Here is a 21848-nt window from a genome sequence, read left to right as displayed (position 1 = left end):
GACAGTCAGGTAAGCAAATAGGTAGATTTTCAGTAGGAGGTACTTTTTTATATTATAGCCAATAAAATATATGATGCCTTTAGGCAAATAAAAACATACACATCATATTCTGAAATGCATAACATATGATCATGCATTTGTTTTCGTATCTCGTATCACTTCTTGCGTGTACTCTATTGTGAAATGAAATTTGGAGTCCTGGGATTCGTCAATAGTGAAATGTCTTGTAATGTGTTCACACCTGTCGCCGATTACTCGTGTAATTTGAAAATGCTACGACTTCCATGACAAGACAGACAGTTGTGTAATATGAACGGTACCACAATCCAACGTTTTTGAAAGTTGTGTAATGTGTAGGAGCCTTAATGGGTAATGTGTAATAGATCGAAAGCCACATCATATGCTGACTGGGAGTGTAGTCGCATACAATGGATATAAAAAGTCAACACACCCCTGTTAAAACAGCAGGTTTTTGTGATGTAAAAAATAAACAAAGATAAATCATATCAGAATTTTTGTACCTTTAATGTAAAAATTGCAACCAATGCAATGCCACTGAAAACCAAAGTGACACATTTCAGAGACACTTAGAATAACTGAATAAGTGTGCACATCCCTGAACTAATACTTAGTTGAAGCACCCTTTGATTTTATTACAGCACTCAGTCTGCTTAGATAAGAGTCTATTATATTGGCACATCTTGACTTGGGTATATATTCCCACCCTTCTTTGCAAAAACATTCCAGATCTGTCAAATCACAAGGGCATCTCCTGCGAACGGCCCTCTTCAGGTTCTATAGGATTCAGGTCTGACCTCTGGCTGGCATCTTTTTTGCTGAAGCCATTCTTTTGTTGATGACTGTCTTCACTGTGTCCATGGTATATCTATGTCTTAGAAAAATGTTTGTAGCCCTCACCTGAGCAATACCTTTCAACAATGAGATCAAATTGATGCTTTGTGAGCTCTTTGTGGCCCATGGCACTTGTTGTAGCATGCAACCAAGAAGATGTCAGAAAAACAGCTGGGAGTTAATCACTTCAGGTGAAGACAGGTGTGTACTGTTTCACAAGAGCTTGATAATTGGTTAATTCTGAACACAGCCACATACCTAATTATAAAAGGGTGAGCACACTTATGCAGTTAAGTTATTCTAAGTTTTTTGTTTTTTTGTCACTTTGGTTCTCTTACAAGAGGTTCTCTCGTATTGCGTAAGCTAGCTTACGCTACGGGAAAGATTAATCTTTTCTGAGATATTGAAGCCAAAAAATTATCCTTAATTTTTGTATCCATTGTCAACGCAGTGCGGCAGCTGCAGACCTTGAGCGGGCTAGCTAGCGAGCTCATAGGTTGCTCTGCGGCAACTGCTGCAGCCTATAGACGAGCTTGGGCGAACTCGCATCCAATGAGAGGCGTCCGCGCGCTCACTGCATCAAAGCCCGCAAAAATGGGCGTGACTTGAGTGCATATAAGCGTAGTTCATAGGCTGGAACCCTGATTTTCATCTCTTCAGCGAAGCTCTTCGCATCGCTGACCTGGAAGCCGCGTCGCTGTTTGAGGGGCATCAAGCAAGCGTGGACAGCGCTAGAAGAAGCCGGCCGTCTCAGCCACCTTCAGCCATCCTGCGAGCTACGCCATCCGATGACGTATCCTTTTTTTCAGCAAGCTAGTTCTCACGAACTATTCACAAAAGAGTACGAGCGTCTTTTTCAAGATGCCTCGCTCCACTTGCGCCTCATGTTGCGCCCTTCTCAGCACAGGAGACCGCCACATCATCTGCGCTCTCTGCCTGGGACTGGGGCACGCAGAGCTCGCCCTCACTGAGGGCGAATGCGATTTCTGCGAGGAGCTACCGATGTCGACCCTGCGGGCTCGACTCGAAGCGCTCAAAGCAGAAACCACCGCGCCGCCTTACTTTCAGCCGCGCAGGAAGAAGCGCCGCTCACAAAGGCTGCCGGAAACTGTGGTTGAAGGGACTGCCTCGCCGAAGCCTCTCCCTCGAGCATCGCTTTCACCCTCCCCGCCCCCCCCGGGACGCGCAGTTGCCGCCGAGCGGCTGCACTGCTGCCATCTCGGATGACGAGGCGGAGGATAAGGGCCGCTGTTCCATCATGGCTTCGGACAGCGAGGAGTGGTAAGGCTCCCAAGCCTCCTCCTCGGCCCAGGAATCCAGCAGGACCCGCGCCGGAGTCGAAGGGGAGTTAACACGCCTCCTCACACAGGCCGTCGACCGCCTCGGGCTCGAGTGGTCACCGCCCCCTGAGCAGGCACCCAACAGACTCGACGGCTGCTTTCTTCAAAGCCATCGCCGCTCTACACCCGCGGCAAGGGCCGCTCCCTTCCTGCTGGAATTACACACGGAGCTTGCAAAGTCGTCGAATGCTCCTTTTTCAGCCAGGTCCCGTTCCCACGTCTCCACCTCTCTCGCGTCGGTGGACGGCGCCTCTGAGAGAGGCTACTCCTCCATCCCCCCGGTCGAGGACTCGGTAGCAGCACACCTTTGTCCGCCCTCCGCGAGATGGCGTTCCAAGCCTGTGCTCCCGTCTAAGGCCTGCAGAGCGACTTCCGCCTATGTTGGCCGCACCTATTCCGCCGCCGGCCAAGCCGCATCTGCTCTGCACTCAATGGCCGTTTTACAGATCCTACAAGCAGACATTCTTCGGGAGTGGGATGAGAAAGGCAGGCACCCAGAGGCTGTTACTGATCTACGAAGCGCGACAGACCTCGCCCTTGCGCTACCAAAGCTGCAGCCCAAGCTCTAGGGAAGTGCATGGCCTCGCTGACTGTGACCGAGAGACACTTGTGGCTAACACTAGCCGACATGGGAGAAGCAGAGGGCTCCACGTTCCTCAACGCACAGCTCTCTCCGACCGGTCTCTTCGGCTCCGCGGTGAGTGGCATTGTTGACCGCTTCTCAGAAGTCCAGAAAGCCACCCAAGCCATGAACCTCTTCCTGCCGCGTCGCGCTAGCTCCTCTGCAGGCCGCTCACGTGATCAGCCTCCTGCACGAGCCTCTAACAGCGCCCAGTTCAACAAACTCAGACTTCTCAGCGTCGACAGGGCGGCCGCCCTCGATCACGCTCAGACAGCCGCCGCAGACCGCCGCCCCCCCGCGGGCCTCGATCTAAGGTAACGCTGAAACCTGAGCAGCCGAAGTCTTCCTAACTGTGTTGAACAAATGACGGCTCAGTCCCGCCGTGGCCGGACCACCGTCAAAGATTCGCCCCCTGTCAGTCCCCTTCTCTCAGGCTACTGCAGTGGTGAATTTAGCAGCCAACAAGCCGGTGACACTGCCCGCTTGCCTGCACTCAAACGCCGTTTTCACGGCGACCCAAATAAATCTTGTAAAGAGCAAAGATGTCTTATGTGTAGAAAATGTGCCCACAACCCAGTGTTCACCCCTACACACAAGCATAACACATCCCGTGCCCCTATCAGAGCACGCTCTCATAAAGCGATTCACGAACCGCTCGAGCGTCAGAGTCAATGAAGGCGCCCACAAATGCGTCGCGCGCACCATTCTCTGGCCGCTCTGTCACACGACCAGCCCTATGTGTAGAAAATGTGCCCACAATCCAGTGTTCACCTCTACACACAAGCACTGCATGTCTCGTGTCCCCACCAGAGCACGCTCACATAAAGCGATTACTGAACCGCTCGAGCGCTAGAGTCAATAAATGCGCCCACGAATACGTCGCGGCGCCCATTCTCTGCCCGCTCTGTTACACGGCCAGCAAACATTCCTCTGTGTGTAAGTCCCGTGCCCATGACTATGCTTACGCATCACGTAACAGATGTGACTCTTTCCCCATTCATTCCAATCGGAAGTCACTCACAAAACAGCCTGTTCATGCTGTCTGCGAGCAATCATGCATAAACAGACTAAACGCGCTCACACATTTTGTTCAGCTCTGTGTGCGGCAATCAGAGCGAATTGGCCATTCACCCTCTAGCGTTACGCTTCAAAGCATGGGAAGCTATTCCAGGGATATCCAAGTGGGTGTTAAGCACAATACAACAGGGCTATTTGCTACAGTTCGATCGCCGCCCTCCTCGCTTCAGAGCGTGGCTCGAAACCACTGTGAACATGGAAGCAGCGTGCATGCTTCGTTCAGAAATAGCAAGCCTTCTGTGCAAAAGGGCCATAGAGAAAGTGCCACCCTCTCTGAGCGAGTCGGGGCTTTACAGCCGTTATTTTCTTGTTCCCAAGAAAGACGGCGGCCTCAGACCCATATTAGATCTCAGGGTTTTGAACAAGATGCTTGCAAAAAGACAGTTCAAAATGCTTACAATCAGGAAACTCCTCGCGCATGTGCGCCAGGGGGACTGGTTTATTTCTCTCGATCTGAAAGATGCATACTTTCTGATTCAGATAAATCCCCGTCACAGGCCATTCTTGAGATTCGCCTTCGACGGCCAGGTTTATCAATACACCGTCCTTCCGTTCGGCCTGTCCTTAGCACCCCGTACTTTCACGAAGTGCATGGATGCGGCGCTCGCACCCCTGCGGAGTCAGGGTTCGCGAATTTTGAACTATTTGGACGACTGGCTGATTATGGCACAGTCACATATGGAGCTTCTGTCTCACGGAGAAGCTCTCCTCAGCCATCTGAACAGTTTGGGTCTTGCAGTCAATTGGACCAAGAGCTCACTACAGCCAAGTCAGACAATTTCCTTCCTTGGAATAGAACTAGACTCCATGGCAATGACGGCTCGCTTATCTACACAGCGCGCGCGCCGTGTTCAGCGACTAGCCGCATCTTTTCAGAAGAACAGCCTCACGCCTCTGAAGAAATTCCAGAGAGTGCTAGTTTACATGGCCTCAGCCGCAGCAGTACTTCAGCTGGGTTTACTGCACATGCGCCCACTTCAGCATTGGCTAAACACCCGCGCGTCTTGCCGGGCTTGGGCCACAGGCCGCCAGCCCATCAAGGTGACTCAGACCTGTATTTCAGCTCTGCAGCCCTGGACAGTGGCCGAATGGTATCAGCGGGGAGTGTATGGGAGCTGTATCTCGCCGGAAAGTCATCTCGACAGACGTGTCCAACACAGGTTGGGGCGCGGTCTACGAGGGCTCTCCGGTTTTCGGCCTATGGTCAGTTCAGGAAAAGCTCCTTCACATAAATTGTCTGGAAATGATAGTGGTTGAGTACGCGCTCGTGCGCTTTCTCCCGGTCATTCAGGGTCACCACGTCCTGGTCCGTTCGGACAACAGATCTGTGGTATCCTACCTAAACCGTCAGGGCAGTGTCAGATCCAGGAACCTATTCCATCTGACGAAACGCACACTGAGTTGGTCCCAGTGCCACCTGCGCTCACTGAGGGCGACGCACGTGCCAGGCCACCTGAACGACGGCCCGGACAGACTGTCCAGAGACAATATTCCCCCAGGGGAATGGTCCCTGCACGCTCAAACAGTACAGACGTTATGGCACCTATTCGGCAGAGCAGAGATAGACCTCTTTGCGTCCAAAGAGAACTCTCACTGCCCAATATTTTTCTCTAAAAGCGAGGACACGCTGGCCCAGGACTGGCCCAGACGCCCGCTTTACGCCTTCCCTCCCGTCTCGCTATTGCCACAGGTAATGCAGAGGATCAGGGAAACGCGTCACTCAGTGCTCCTCATAGCCCCGCGTTGGGAGAATCAGACATGGTTCCCGGAGCTTACGCAGCTGTCACTGACAGCGCCGTGGCCCATCCCAGTGAGAGCAGATCTCCTCTCTCAAGCTCGCGGCACAATCTGGCATCCCCACCCAGAGCACTGGGCGCTGCATGCGTGGGTGATCAACGACTACCCGTCGCTCTGCCAGGAGTAATAAACACCATCATACACGCTAGAGCCCCTTTCACGAGAAGACTCTATGCGTCAAAATGGTCTGTGTTCTCAAAATGGTGCACCGACAGAGACCTGGTCCCGCGGACATGTGGGGTGTCGTCGCTGCTCGTATTTCTACAAGAGCTGCTGGATAAGGGCAGATCCCCATCCACGCTCAAAGTGTATGTGGCGGCCGTTGCGGCGTTCGCTGAACCCCTGCACGGCCAGTCATGGGGTAAAAACGAGCTGGTCATCCGGCTTCCTCAGGGGAGCTAGAAGGATGAACCCCAGCGCCCCCATCGGTTCCTATCTGTGATCTTTCTATAGTTCTCGAAACTATGAAAGCCCCCCTTCGAACCACTTCAATCCGTGGATTTGAAATACCTTTCACTCAAAACCGTTTTTCTGACTGCCCTGTCATCAGTCAAGCGTGTGGGAGACCTTCACGCGCTGTCTGTCAGCGCTGCGTGTCTTGAGTTTGAACCAAGTGACTCCAAGGTCATTTTAAAGCCTAGACACGGCTATGTTCCCAAGGTGATCGGTACTCCTTTCAGAACACAGGTCATTTCCCTATCGGCGCTGCCAGCACCCGATAGCGAACGCAACGCCAATCTCCTTTGCCCGGTCAGAGCACTGAGATTGTATACTGCGCGCTCCACCGCTTTCAGGAGCAGCTTTTCGTTTCGTTCGGAGGGTGCACCAAAGGTCTCGCCGCCTCGAAACAGACACTATCTAGATGGATAGTGGACGCTATTGCTGCTGCATATGCGTCAAAAGACCTGCCATGCCCGTTGGGCATTAGGGCTCACTCCACTAGAGGCATGGCATCCTCGTGGGCATGGTCCAGCGGGATTTCCATTCACGATATATGTGTGGCAGCGGGATGGACTTCCCCCTCCACCTTTGTCAGATTTTACAATATGGAAGTGCCCGCTCTGCAGGCAAAACTACTAGCGGTTTAATACGCTACAGCTCCCCTGGTGAGCTGCAGTGATGGGACACATTCCACACAGACCGGCACCGCCGCTCTGTCGTTCCTTCCCACTATGTGCTTATGTATTACACAATCAATGACCCGCATTCTTGCCGGCCAAATATTATTTCCCCACTCATAAGGGCTCCCCGGGTCCCCCTTAATTCCCTGGGGCTCATACAGTGGATGCTTGGCGCCGCGGCGTTGACAATGGGTTCCCGTGAGCGTAAGCTAGCTTACGCAATACGAGAGAACCTCTCGTGAAGAGAACGTATCGGTTACCTAACGTAACCTCGGTTCTCTCTAGATGAGGGAACGAGTATTGCGTAGCCGGCCGTGCTTCAGCGCCCACGGCGACTTTTCGCTCAGTCAATGAAAACCAGGGTTCCAGCCTACGAACTACGCTTATATGCACTCAAGTCACGCCCATTTTGGCGGGCTTTGATGCAGTGAGCGCACAGACGCCTCTCATTGGATGCGAGTTCGCCCAAGCTCGTCTATAGGCTGCAGCAGCTGCCGCAGAGCAACCTATGAGCTCGCTAGCTAGCCCGCTCAAGGTCTGCAGCTGCCGCACTGCGTTGACAATGGATACAAAAATTAAGGATAATTTTTTGGCTTCAATATCTCAGAAAAGATGAATCTTTCCCGTAGCGTAAGCTAGTTTACGCAATACTCGTTCCCTCATCTAGAGAGAACCGAGGTTACGTTAGGTAACCGATACGTTTTCAGTGGCATTGCATAGGTTGACATTTTTACATTAAAGGTGCAAAAAGTCTGATATGATTTATCTTTGTTTCATTTTTTACATCACAAAAACAGGGTTTATAGAGTTTTTATATCCACTGTATATATAAAACATTATTTTTATATTGAATAAATTATATGATTTTGTAATACATTTGTTTTCATGTTTTAATAAATCTAATGGTGAATGGGATTAAGGGAGTACAGAAGGAGCAGGTGTAAATTTTATTCATTCCAACTAAAATTGTATAAACTTAAACCTTCGTGAATGCTGCAATATACTGCTCATAAATAAGGGTCATTCTGCAGTCCGTGTGCCAACAGAGTTACAGTTGGGACGCCTTTTGTCCGAATAATTATGTTTAGCTTTAGTTTGATGGTTCTGAATGAGCATTTAATATTTACATTGCTCTTTCATGATTGTTCTGACATGAGAAACCAGAAATGAAAGAATCGCTCCCTGCACTAAATGCCTCCCATTTGCTACTATCTGCCCAAGGAAAAAGTCTTCTTACCTGCCTAGCCAAAATCAAGGAGGAAAGGGTGTTACAATAGCGCATAACATAAATGAATGTTCTAGAATGCTAATATTGTATGTCTGTGTGTTACTGTATGGTAATAAAGTGTATTTTTATATAATAATGGGCACACCCTTTAAACCAAAAGTAGACTTGTATGCTGCGTTGTAAAGACACAGACTTATGCAGACACCTGCAGGACAATTCGTGAAATTACACTTCATCCAATTTAAATACCTATAGCTACACTTTATACTCATTTAATATAAATATAAATACTCTTTATTTTATAATTATTTTTAACCGACAAGACTAATAATAATAATAATAATAACAATAATAAATGCAGAAAATGGTTAGTCAGTATGGATGAACAGATAAATTAATAGGGTTTAACTTTAAACAAATAAAGTTATTTGTGGACTAGTATGGTACTAGTTAATGTGGCTCGGGATAGGGAAGTTTGGGGCCCCCTGCTGGAGCAGCTGCCCCCGCGACCCGACTTTGGATAAGCGGTTGAAGATGGATGGATGGATGTGGACTAGTTGGTAACAACAAAGTGGTAGCTGTATTGCTGCAGAGAACTATAAAAATTACAATCAGAGAGTGAAGGAAAACATCCTGGTTACTTAGCCATGTGTCGATGCAGTGACAAAAGGGGTCACTCTTGAGAGTGGCAAACACCTCTGATCTTTCATAAAAGGCCAATGGGAATTGGCAAGTGGTATTTGCATGCCCCTCCCCCGGACATACGGGTATAAAAGGAGGGGAAACGCATACCGCTCATTAGATTTTGTGCTGAGGACCCGAGAATAAGGTCCCGGCCATTTCAGCAGTAGTTCAGTGTTGTGGCAGGAGGGACAAAATGTCTCGTTCCCTCCATCAGGGAACGGAATTTCCGAAAGTAACCATCTGTCACTCACTCGACGTTGTGTTGATGTAATGACACTAGGGATCCTCTACAAAAACGTCACAACTAGCTGAACTGGGTTACGTGGATCAGCGGTGTGGGACGGGCAGACTGCTGTGTGCCGCTTAGCCAGCCCACCAGGCCGACCCATAACCTCCCCTGACGCAGAGTGTTGAACAGCCCTTTGGGGACGAGTTGAGTACTCAAAAGGATGGGGACAGGCTTGTCCTAGTCGTGCCTCTTTTCTCCCCAGAAAAAGAGAGAATACGCTAACCGACTGGGATACGTCACATGGTCTTGCCGAGTCTAGTCGGAAGTATGTCATGTGGAGAAGTCCCATGGTAGGTCCTACCCAATGGGGAGGAAGCTCTACATGAATGTAGACTGGGGCAGAGGGGTCTCAGCCCAAGGAAGAGGCCGTTTGACAACTGGGAAACATTTTCAGCGGAAGATACATCGCAAGGGGTTGCCTATGGGGAACCAGTGCATGCAGAGCACCTGTCCCAGCACAGGGCGTAGTTAGCACAAGTACTGGGCTGGCAGTGAGTTCCTCCGCAAACAAAGGACGAGACCGGCTCAACATGGAGATTGTAGGATCTTGCGAAGTTGTTAGGTGAAGCCCAGCCCGCTGCTCTGCAAATGTCAGCTAGAGAGCTGCCACTGGTCAGAGACCAGGAGGCCGCCACGCTCCTGGTGGAATGGACTCGTAGTCCTGCAGGGGGCAGCACGTGCTGGGCCTGGTTTGCAACAGCTATGGCATCGATGATCCAGTGGGAGATCCTATGTTTGGAGACAGCACTTCCTTTTCGCTGTCAACCAAAGTAGACAAAGTGCTGCTCAGAGATTCTAAAGCTCTGCATGCGATCGAAATAGATGCACAAAGCATGCACTGGACACAGCAACGCTAAGGCTGGGTCTGCCTCCTCCTGGGGCAGCGCTTGCAGGTTCACCACTTGGTCCCTGAACAGGGTCGTGGGAACCTTGGGTACATAGCCCGGTCGGGGTCTCAGGATCACGTGATAGTCGTCGGACCGAACTCTAGGCACGTTTTGCTGACAGAGAACGCTTGCAGGTCCCCAACCCTCTTGATGGAGGTGAGTGCCGTCAGGAGGGCAGTCTTCAAGGAGAATGCCTTAAGCTCTACTTACTCTAGGGGCTCGAAGGGAGCACCACACAAGCCTTGCAGGACTACGGAGAGGTCCAATGAGGGAACGAGGTGAGGTCTGGAGGGATTCAACCTCCTAGTGCCCCTCAGGAACCTGATAATTAGGTTGTGCTTTTCTAAGGACTTGCCGTCCACTGTGTCGTGGTCCGCAGCTATGTCCTTCCTCAGGGGAATTTGCCAGGGAGGGGCTGATGCGAGGAGCATGAGGTCCAAAAACCAAGTCTGTGTTAGCCAGTAGGGAGCCACTAGGGTGACCTGCTCCTCGTCCTCCCTGACCTTGCACTGGGTATGTGCAAAGTAGGCTCACTGGGGGGAATGTATACTTGCATAGTCCAGGTGGCCAGCTGTGTGCCAGTGCATCTATACAGAGAGGGGCCTCGGTCAGGGCGTACCAGAGCGGGCAATAGGAGGATTCTGGGGAGGCAAACAGGTCTACCTGTGCCTGACCATATCGACACCAAATTAACTGAACCATCTGGGGGTGGAGTCTTCACTCTACCTTGCGGGTGACCTGTCCTAACAGTGCAGGATGTTGAGGTCACCCAGGATTTGAGTGGCTCGCAGTGATTTGAAGGTGCTGCTGACTCCAGAGGACGAGACGGCAGGCGAGTTGTGACATGCGAGGGGAGCATAACACGCCTTGGCGGTTGATATAAGCAACCGTCACCGTGTTGTCTGTTCGAACACACACGTGCTTGCCCTGGATCAACTTCCTCATTTTGGGCATTATTGTCAGCACCTCGTGGCAGTTGATGTGCCAATGTAGACGCGGGCCCGTCCAGTGGCCGGCAGATGCGTTCCCGTTGCATGTGGCACCCCAGCCATTTGGCACCTTGTTGTCTTAGAGGCTTCGGTTGTAACGACAACACGCCTGAAGACCTGCTCTAGGGGAACCCCTGCCCGTAGAAATGCAAGATCGTTCCAAGGGCTGTAGAGACGGCGACAGATCTTGGGAGCTTCAGGCGCCAGGTGGCGGCATTACACGGGCACAGGTGCACCTCGAGTGCCTTATCCACTGGGGGCATCGCCGAGTAGCCCCTGGCCGCTCCGCCATCAAAGGTAGTGAGGGCAGGGGAGCCGAGAGATTGGGACCAGGCAGAGAAAGGTGTCTCCCATGAACTCATCAGCTCCTCGTGCACTTCCGGTAAGAAGGGCACTGGGGCAGGGTGTGGCTTTGAGCGGTGCCGCAATACCAATTCCACTCTAGCCCAACGCTCATTGCGGCCCGAGAAAGCATGTCCGTCATCTCAGCGTCTGCCTGTGACTGGGCAACCACACCCAAGGGGGGTTGGAGGTTTACGCATCAGACAGGACAAGCCCGCTCTCCATTGCTATGCTCAAGAGCTCATCACCTTCATGGGTACCGAATAAGAGGTCGAGCTCACACTGGGCAAGCCAGCGCACTCATCCAAATGCCTAGCCGGGGAAAACGAGCGTGACAGGGAATGGGAGGTCCGCAGGGATTTAACCAGTGGAGATGGTCCCATTGGGGTCCCCGAATCGCCCAAAGTGCTAGCTGCACTGGCCTCATACCCGTAGGTAGAAGGACCGAGGGAGGGAGCCGCTGGGGTGGCTTGCTTTCTTACTGAATGCTCATTCAGAATATACTCTTTTAGATCTGCTGAAGCGCCCAGGGACGATCTCTGCGGTGCACCCATGCAGGGAGTGGAGAAAGCCGCTGAAATGCGCTGTAAAGATCCAGCAGAGGTGAGGGATGGAAATCGCTTGCTCACCTTGAACCATCAAACTAAACCATTCGGCTCCGAAGAGAAAATCTAATGAGCGGTATGCACGTCCCCTCCTTTTATACCCGTATGTCCGGGGACCTTGCCATACCACTTGCCAATACCCATTGGCCTCTTATCAAAGATCAGGTGTTTCCGGGCTCTCAAGAGTGACCCCTAGTGTCAATAACTTGCTGCCGTGCATGAAAATCATTATATTACCCTTTGGGTAATTCCATGTGACACATTTCCACTGTTCAGGTTTCCCTTTTGGTGAACCCTGTATTTCACCTCATCAGAGCACTTTGCTTCGGCCACTTTTGCTGTGTACCCTCTCTGTAGACAGGGTCCTCCTGGTGGTATCATTCCAAATGTGAACTTCCCCGCTGGTAAGTCCATGTGAAGTATTCTCCACATTTTAACCTCCCGAAAGCGGGTAGGATGTGATCCTCTTGGAGAGGGAAGAGCACTTCCCACCATTATTATAGTAGATACTCGGTGGGAAATTGCTTAACAGCAAATATCAGGTAAGGCCACCGATGTAGCATCCTTGGGAAAGTGCCTCCCCTTAAAGGGACAAGGGGGACGCCTTATTTTAACTCGCTGGAAGGTCACCACGTGGTCAAGCGCTTGCTGCGAGGCATGCAGCAGCTTGCCTGTGTCCACTCGTCCGTACCTCGTGACACGGTTCAGCACCTGTGGCGTTTCCTATAGGAACCCCTAGTGTCACTACATCGACACAATGTCAAGTGAGTGACAGACAGGGAATATCTAGATTATTGATGTTACCCCTGTTCTCTGATCAAGGGAAGGAGACATTGTGTCCCTCTGGCCGAGTGATGCACGGCATCTCCTTTTATACCCGTATGTCCGGGGCGAAGAGTGGCATGCAAATGCTTTTCTGTTTTAAGCAAACCCCTGTTCCATCAGGGAACAGGGATTGCACCAGTAACAAAGACATTGTCACTACAAAAATCTGAATATCTGATATAAACAAATAAGCATATTTTTGTTGGAATTCAATTGTTGATGTCAAAAATTGGCATTTTCACTAGTAACTGGAATTTCAACTAGTAAGAAACATTTTTTTTTACACCAATAATTGCTTTTTGAATAGAAGTGAATAAAACATCTGTGTGAAACTTTACTAGTGAAAATTCAATTACAGATATAAAAAATTTGGATTTACTATTTGAAATTTCATTTTTGATATCAAGAATGTGAATTCTGTGAGTGATGACATAATTTTTGATATCAAGAATTAGAATTCTAACTAGTGAAAATGTAATTGATGAAATAAATATAATTATTTATCCTACAAATTAATAAAAGTGAATTCGGCTTGCCATATACGCTGGTGCACCTGATACCTAACTGGCTGCCTGTGATTGGCTTAATCTAATGCTTCCACAATAATTAGAGAATGTCATTTAAGGTCCATCTCCTTTACATAATTTCCTTGCATGATACTGAATTTTGTGGTTCATTGTTGGATGCTTACTTGGTAATTCCTGGCATGTGACACAGCCGAAAACAAAGAGGAATACTGTGATAACCAGCATTTTGTTCAAAGCTGGAATTTCAACTGTCAGGATCTAAATGTGCCTGCAAAGAAAGGTAAAACTTCAGTTACAATGTAACAAACAATTGTGGAAACTATAGCATGTATAACTGAAAAGAAAACTTTGAGATAAATAATAATAAATAAATGAAACTACCAACTATATTTCATGAAACTGAAAAATTATTTGAAACAATTGAATTAAATGATTAAACCAATTGAAAACATTTTAAAATAAAATTTTAACAGCATACACTATAGAGCACAATGTGCTGATATTTCCATAAACATGCAATTGATATTTAAATTACAAATATCTTAGAAATAGGAAGAGGGTTGTTGTTTTGAATAACTAACAGAATTTAATTAGACATTTAATGAGTCTTCTTTAAGCAAATCGTCTTTATTTCCTGAAAATGTAATACTCTTTTTAAGGTTAAAGTTTTAGATTTAAATACCATTTTGCAGAGCTGAAATATTAAAATTATCAACACAGCTAAATGCTTTGACACTCATTTTCTTTTAACTAATTACCTAATACATACTTAATACATAAATTTTATGCACATAAATGATTTAAGACTACAATCTACAATAGCTCACATGATAATTTCAGATGAATTACATAGCAATTACTTTTACTATTGTATCAGCTGTAAACATTTAAAATTCACTTACATAATCTTGAGAGGCAACGTCCTGCAGATTGTTCTTTGCTTGTTTCTGCAGTGATCCTAAAGAGTCATGTCTGGTCCCTGCATTGACTTCTGCTAAAAGCCTCATTTGCAAAACCTGCTTAGAAGAAAATCTGACCCATGAGCTCCACTCCACCCTTGAGCCCAAGAGGCTTTTATCACTCTAACACATTATCCTATGCAAACACTAACCTCAACAAGCTTGAAAGAATCGTTCTTCCATCAAACACTGACATTTGGGGTAGTCTTTAGTCATGTTTCTGCATACTGCATATTTCAGGGAGGCAGTGAGGTTTAGGAACCTGCATCATATTTTTATATTATATGGCTGATGCCCAAACATGCTTACTATGTAGGCAGCCCTCAGACAGAGATTGTATTTCGTTTGCCATTTTGGTTTTCTCAGTTAATATTTTTAATGTGTTCCTTGCAATAAATCATTCAAGAATATTAAATAATAGCATTAATTTCCAAAACTGTTTAATAGAATCAGCTCTTAAAAACCAAAAATAAAAACGTTTTTGTGTTAAGTCTACAGTGGACAGTGAATCACTGTCTAGATAGTCCGCTAGGAGACAGATGTAGTATGTCACAGATAGGCACAAGCAGAGCTCTGCAAACATTATGCAAGCCACAAACTGACCCTCACTCCTAAACTACTGCTACAGGTATATTATACATATATGGTATATAAGATCCATTTAATGAAAACAGAAATTATAACAGCATTTACATCAACAATAACATGAACAATACAATTTTAAAAGTCCTTTTTAAGTTTAGACCTTTTTTAATACCTGAACAAATAAAACTTACCACTGCACATCCATACCACAACAAACCCAGACAAACTCAAAATAAATCATGTATCACAGATTATTTTAATTTAACAGGCTGAGGCACACATTTAACAAGGCCATAACACTCCTTATCAGCAAAGGTATCTGCAAGTTTAAAATACTCAAGATATTGTCCCCATATCTATATATACACTCACCTAAAGGATTATTAGGAACACCATACTAATACTGTGTTTGACCCCCTTTTGCCTTCAGAACTGCCTTAATTCTACGTGGCATTGATTCAACAAGGTGCTGAAAGCATTCTTTAGAAATGGTGGCCCATATTGATAGGATAGCATCTTGCAGTTGATGGAGATTTGTGGGATGCACATCCAGGGCACGAAGCTCCCGTTCCACCACATCCCAAAGATGCTCTATTGGGTTGAGATCTGGTGACTGTGGGGACCATTTTAGTACAGTGAACTCATTGTCATGTTCAAGAAACCAATTTGAAATGATTCGAGCTTTGTGACATGGTGCACTATCCTGCTGGAAGTAGCCATCAGAGGATGGGTACATGGTGGCCATAAAGGATTGGACATGGTCAGAAACAATGCTCAGGTAGGCCGTGGCATTTAAACGATGCCCAATTGGCACTAAGGGGCCTAAAGTGTGCCAAGAAAACATCCCCCACACCATTACACCACCACCACCAGCCTGCACAGTGGTAACAAGGCATGATGGATCCATGTTCTCATTCTGTTTATGCCAAATTCTGACTCTACCATCTGAATGTCTCAACAGAAATCGAGACTCATCAGACCAGGCAACATTTTTCCAGTCTTCAACTGTCCAATTTTGGTGTGCTCTTGCAAATTGTAGCCTCTTTTTCCAATTTGTAGAGGAGATGAGTGTTATCCGGTGGGGTCTTCTGCTGTTGTAGCCCATCCGCCTCAAGGTTGTGCGTGTTGTGGCTTCACAAATGCTTTGCTGCATACCTCGGTTGTAACGAGTGGTTATTTCAGGCAAAGTTGCTCTTCTATCAGCTTGAATCAGTCGGCCCATTCTCCTCTGACCTCTAGCATCAACAAGGCGTTTTCGCCCACAGGACTGCCGCATACTGGGTGTTTTTCCCTTTTCACACCATTCTTTGTAAACCCTAGAAATGGTTGTGCGTGAAAATCCCAGTATCTGAGCAGATTGTGAAATACTCAGACCGGCCCGTCTGGCACCAACAACCATGCCACGTTCAAAATTGCTTAAATCACCTTTCTTTCCCATTCTGACATTCAGTTTGGAGTTCAGGAGATTGTCTTGACCAGGACCACACCCCTAAATGCATTGAAGCAACTGCCATGTGATTGGTTGATTAGATAATTGCATTAATGAGAAATTGAACAGGTGTTCCTAATAATCCTTTAGGTGAGTGTATATATATATATATATATATATATATATATATATATATATATATATATATATACTATATACACTGTTTTGGAAGGAAATTGGTACTTTAATTCACCAAAGTGGCATTAAACTGATCACAATATATAATCAGGATATTACTGATGTAAAAAAACAGCACCATCACTATTTGAAACAAGTCATTTTTGATCAAATCTAGACAGACCCCATTTCCAGCAGCATCACTCCAACATCTTATGCTTGAGTAATCATACTAAATTGATCATTTGGTACTAGAAAATCACTTGCCATTAGATCAAACACAGTTTAAAGTTATTTGGTTTGTTGAATGAAGATTAACGTTGTCTTTGTGTTTGTTTTTGAGTTGCCACAGTATGCAATAGACTGGCATGTCTTATACTAAGTCAAAAATGGCAATAAAGAAACAGCTTTCTCTAGAAACTCGTCAATCATTGTTTTGAGGAATGAAGGCGATACAATGCTTGAAATTGACAAAAAACTGAAGATTTCATACAAAGGTGTACACTACAGTCTTCAAAGACAAAGCACAACTGGCTCTAACAAGCACAGAAAGAGATGTGGAAGACCAGATGTACAACTAAACAAGAGGATAAGTACATCAGAGTCTCTAGTTTGAGAAATAGATGCCTCACATGTCCTCAGCTGACAGCTTCATTGAATTCTACCCGCTAAACACCAGTTTCATGTACAACAGTAAAGAGAAGACTCAGGGGTAAGGGCCTTATGGGAAGAATTGCAAAGAAAAAGACACTTTTGAAATAGAAAAAGAAAATGATCGAGTGGGCAAAGAAACACAGACATTGGACAACAGATCATTGGAAAAGAGTGTTATGGATCTTAACCCCATTGAGATTTTGTGGGATCAGCTAGACTGTGAGGTGCGTGAGAAGTGCTCGACAAGACAGTCACATCTATGGCAAGTGCTACAGGAAGTGTGGGGTGAAATGTCATCTGAGTATCTGGACAAACTGACAGCTTGAATAACAAGAATCTGCAAAGCTGTCATTGCTGCATGTGGAGGATTTTTTTGATGAGAACTCTTTGAAGTAGTTTAAGAAGTTCTGAAAATTGTTTTCAAATTGTAATAGTAATTTTTCACATTATTAATGTCCTGACTATACATTGTGATCAGCTGAATGCAACTTTGGTGAATAAAATTACCAATTTCTTTCCATAAGAGCAAAATCTGTACATTATTCCAAACGTTTGGCCACAAGTACATATATATATATATATATATATATATATATATATATATATATATATATATATATATATATATATATATATACACACATTACATTAAAATTGTTTTATGTTCCAATATATCAATCCAAATGAGAGGTTAATGATATTAATTGTGCATATACGATAATAATTTGAAGTTAGTTTGAATTATTCGAAATAGTTTAGAAAGAAATGTAATAACATTTGTATTTACAAATAGTTTTTAAAACTGATAGCCTACATGGAATGTAAAATATGAATAAAAAAAAATCTCAGTCTTTCTTTCCTGTGACAGGGTGGGTTGACATTGAATGAAATCCCAGATGCAATGGGACTTTTAACTATAAACAAGTCCGGGCACTGTGCCTGGGCTTCACACTGATCCGAGCTACATAGGTAAGAACCCAATTTGTCTATATGACTATTCCCCACATCGATGACCGCCCCATTGCCCAAAACACAAAGACTTGTGCAAAACAAAACCCGAGCACCCACCACGTCAAACATAAAATTCTGAATCTTCAACCAGAATGTCTGGATCTCAATACACCACCAAAAAACATGGGCCATGTCTCCATCCTCCGATTGGCATCGCCAGCAGGTCGGTGTGTCTTTAATACCAAGCCCATACAATCTAGAGGGGGGTCCAATAAAATCGATGTAAAATCTTGAATTGCATTATATACACCCTTGCATCTCTAGATGCAGACTTGATGTTTTTAAGAATCCTATGAGAGAATCCTTTAAGAATCCCACACTCCCTCCTCCAATACCAAGTTGAAATCTTTCCCCCATTATCTCTTGATAGAATTTAAAGTTCCGTCCCCCAAACTCTGAATTAGCAGGTAGCAATACACTGATGCCTCATGACCTTTTCCAAAAGCAGTAATCACCACTCCCAGAGTATCTGCTGCTTTGGGGGGGGGGGGGTGTGCTACTCCCAAAAATAGTACAGAGTAGGTGGCGCAGTTGTAAATACCTATAAAACCGAGATCTTGGGATCCCAATATGTTGAAACAAGTTTTCAAAAGATCTCAACACCCCATTCTCATATAGGTCACTGAGCAGAAAGGGGACTTATTACAGTTTTTTTCAATCGCTAACAAGCGCTTACCCATACTTCAGATACTTTTTCTAAACTCTGAACACAGACTCACACCTACAAAACACAACAGGCCAAATGGATCATTTTCTTCTCAAAAACACATTTTGTTAAATATATACTAACTCGTAATTTCAAAATAGAACGCATCTTTCTCTGCACACACTAACTTTACCAAAACACTGGAAATCTGACTCAAAATGAAATTATTCTGTCAAAGAATAACACTTGTTTTCACTTCACAAGGTACATGCAGTCAATCAAAGTACACCAGGTTTCAAAATACTGGCTATTGTTGACATTACAAAAACTGCATAGTCTTTTATGTTTCAGTTTTACAGTTATTTGCATGCAAAACATGCAATCCACCATTTTTACACTAAATTTCTTGGTTGGGAACTGTATGTCCACATGTACAGTAATGTTCACATTCAAAAGCATTCCAGTAAAAAGCAAATCCGTTTTTTTTCCTTTACTGTTTACTACAGGAGGTACAGTAGAAACACGGAAAATGTTTTACAGTATTGCTTACAGTGAACAAAATATCCATGAAACACACAAGAGCATTCTGAACAAAAAACCAACAGCATAAAGCCCAGATAAAAAAGGGGGTGGGGACTAAAAAAACTAAAAATTACTGTATCTAATCTCTGCGATCTTCAGGGTTAGGCCACATGTTTTCATCAACATCACATCTGATATTATCCAAGGCAATGCACCTGGGATAAAACCGCTTGGTATGTCAGATCCACCCTTGGCAATCATGAACTGTGATGTCCCTGCAGCCAGCATCCATGGCTTCAAGGAGGCACATCTGGTCATGTGGCTGATGGTCATAAACCTTCCAACTCCATACAGAAAATAACTCCTCTTTGAGGAAAGGTGAATAGGGTGGAAGGAAGAGGCTTACCAGTCTTGGGTGGACTTCAAACCATGTTGTTATTGCTTGCGAATGATGGAAAGCCACATTATCCCAGGTAATTACAAAGGTCCTCATGTTTTCACCCTCCTGACCCTGCTATGGAACCAGGCGCTGGTGGAGATCATTGAGAAAGGCAAGGATGCGCTCGGTATTATAGGGTCCAACCTGACATCTGTGAAGGAGTAATCCTGCATTTGCAATTGCTGCACACATGGTAATGTTTGCCCCTCTCTGTCCTGGCACATCAACTGTGGCCCTTTTTCCAATTACATTTCGTCCACGTCGACGCCTTTTGGCCAGATTGAATCCTGCCTCATCTATGTATATGAATTCATGAGGGGCCTGGTTGGCTTCCAATTCCATAACTCTCTGAAACAAAGTTTATGTAAACCATACTGTACTGTAACCTATTGCCTGGGCAGTGGTGGCTCAGTGGTTGAGGCTCAGGGTTACTGACCAGAAGTTTGGGGGTTCAATCCCCAGCACCACCAAGATGCCACTGTCGGGCCCTTGAGCAAGGCCCTTAACTCCAGGTTGCTCCGGGGGGATTGTCCCTGTAATAAGTGCACTGTAAGTTGCTTTGGATAAAAGTGTCTGCCAAATGTGTAAATGTAAAGACTATTACTGTGTAGGTTACCTACTTGCAAAGTGCAAAGCTTATAGAACTGGACATTGAATTGAATATACACTATACCTGGACTTATTGTCGTTTTAGCTCCTTGACTCTCTTACTGTTCCTCTCAAAGGGAACAGTGTAGAGCTGCTTCATCTGCACTCTGTGGTTGGACAATGTCCGCGTAATGGTTGTGAGGCTGATGCTATCGATATTGTCAAATATCTCATGGTCCTCCACAATTCTAGTTTGAATTTCATGCAGTTTTATTGCATTATTTGCAACAACCATTTCTACAATGGCAAGCTCTTGATCATTATTGAGGAGCTTTCCTCTTCCCCCAGAGGGTGGAAGATGTTTCATTCTTTAGAGGGACAAAATATTAAACATATGCATTACTGTATTACCTTATTGACATGTCAAGTGAGAATAGAAACAATCCATGTAAAATGCAATACTTACCTTTGGTTTGATGAAAGATGCGTATAATGGAGGCAACCGTTGACCGCCTCAAATTGGGCTGCACTCTTTCACCAGCCTCTCTTAGTGAAAGACCGTGGTTGATTACATGGTCAATGATAGTGGCACGAATTTCATCACTGACTACTGTTCTTGCAGCCCTTGGAATGCCACCACCACGCATTCTTACACCTCTACCTTGCCCTCTCCTTGGGCCTGCTCTTCTCACTGCTCCTGCACCTCTCACTGCATCTCTCACTGCATCTCTCACTGCACCTCTCACTGCACCTCTCACTGCTCCTGCATCTCTCACTGGTCCTGCATCTCTCACTGCTCCTGCATCTCTCACTGCATCTCTCACTGCTCCTGCATCTCTCACTGCTCCTCTCACTGCTCCTGCTCCTCTCACTGCATCTCTCACTGCATCTCTCACTGCTCCTGCTCCTCTCACTGCTCCTGCTCCTCTCACTGCATCTCTCACTGCTCCTGCACCTCTCACTGCATCTCTCACTGCACCTCTCACTGCTCCTGCATCTCTCACTGCCCCTGCACCTCTCACTGCATCTCTCACTGCTCCTGCATCTCTCACTGCTCCTCTCACTGCTCCTGCTCCTCTCACTGCATCTCTCACTGCTCCTGCTCCTCTCACTGCTCCTGCTCCTCTCACTGCATCTCTCACTGCTCCTGCACCTCTCACTGCATCTCTCACTGCTCCTGCACCTCTCACTGCATCTCTCACTGCTCCTGCATCTCTCACTGCTCCTGCACCTCTCACTGCATCTCTCACTGCATCTCTCACTGCATCTCTCACTGCTCCTGCATCTCTCACTGCATCTCTCACTGCTCCTGCACCTCTCACTGCATCTCTCACTGCTCCTGCACCTCTCACTGCATCTCTCACTGCTCCTGCATCTCTCACTGCATCTCTCACTGCTCCTGCACCTCTCACTGCATCGCTCTCTGGGCCTGCTCTTCTCCCTGGGCCCCTTGCTCTTACTCTTCCTCGTCCAGACATTACAGTGTTTGTCTTTTTCTGTTTCTGTTTCCAAAAACTTCACTCCTCAAAGTTCTCCTTTTACTGTATAAGTGTCAACGTAATAGAAAAAAATAACCCTTGCCACTGAGTTTAAGCCAGACTAAATCAGCTGTGTGTCAATTATTCAATTGTTTGTTTATTATCATCTGAGATA

General features: G+C 46.1%; 1 protein-coding gene across 1 annotated transcript in view; it reads right to left on the bottom strand.

The window, feature by feature from the left end:
- The window catches only part of LOC127660592 (collagen alpha-1(IX) chain-like), a 51292-nt gene extending 39027 nt beyond the window's left edge, over positions 1–12265 (bottom strand). Inside the window, exons 1-2 of the mRNA XM_052150910.1 lie at positions 12071–12265; positions 9492–9768 (exon numbers count right to left, since the gene is read on the bottom strand). Of these exons, the coding sequence (XP_052006870.1) occupies positions 9492–9768; positions 12071–12265 (472 nt within the window). The remainder of the gene's footprint in view (positions 1–9491; positions 9769–12070) is intronic.
- Positions 12266–21848: the final 9583 nt, after the last annotated feature.

The sequence above is a fragment of the Xyrauchen texanus genome, chromosome 20 (genome assembly GCF_025860055.1).
Source record: "Xyrauchen texanus isolate HMW12.3.18 chromosome 20, RBS_HiC_50CHRs, whole genome shotgun sequence".
NCBI lineage: Eukaryota > Metazoa > Chordata > Actinopteri > Cypriniformes > Catostomidae > Xyrauchen > Xyrauchen texanus.
Note: the sequence above shows the minus strand (reverse complement) of the source record. Positions and strands in the feature narration are given on the sequence as shown.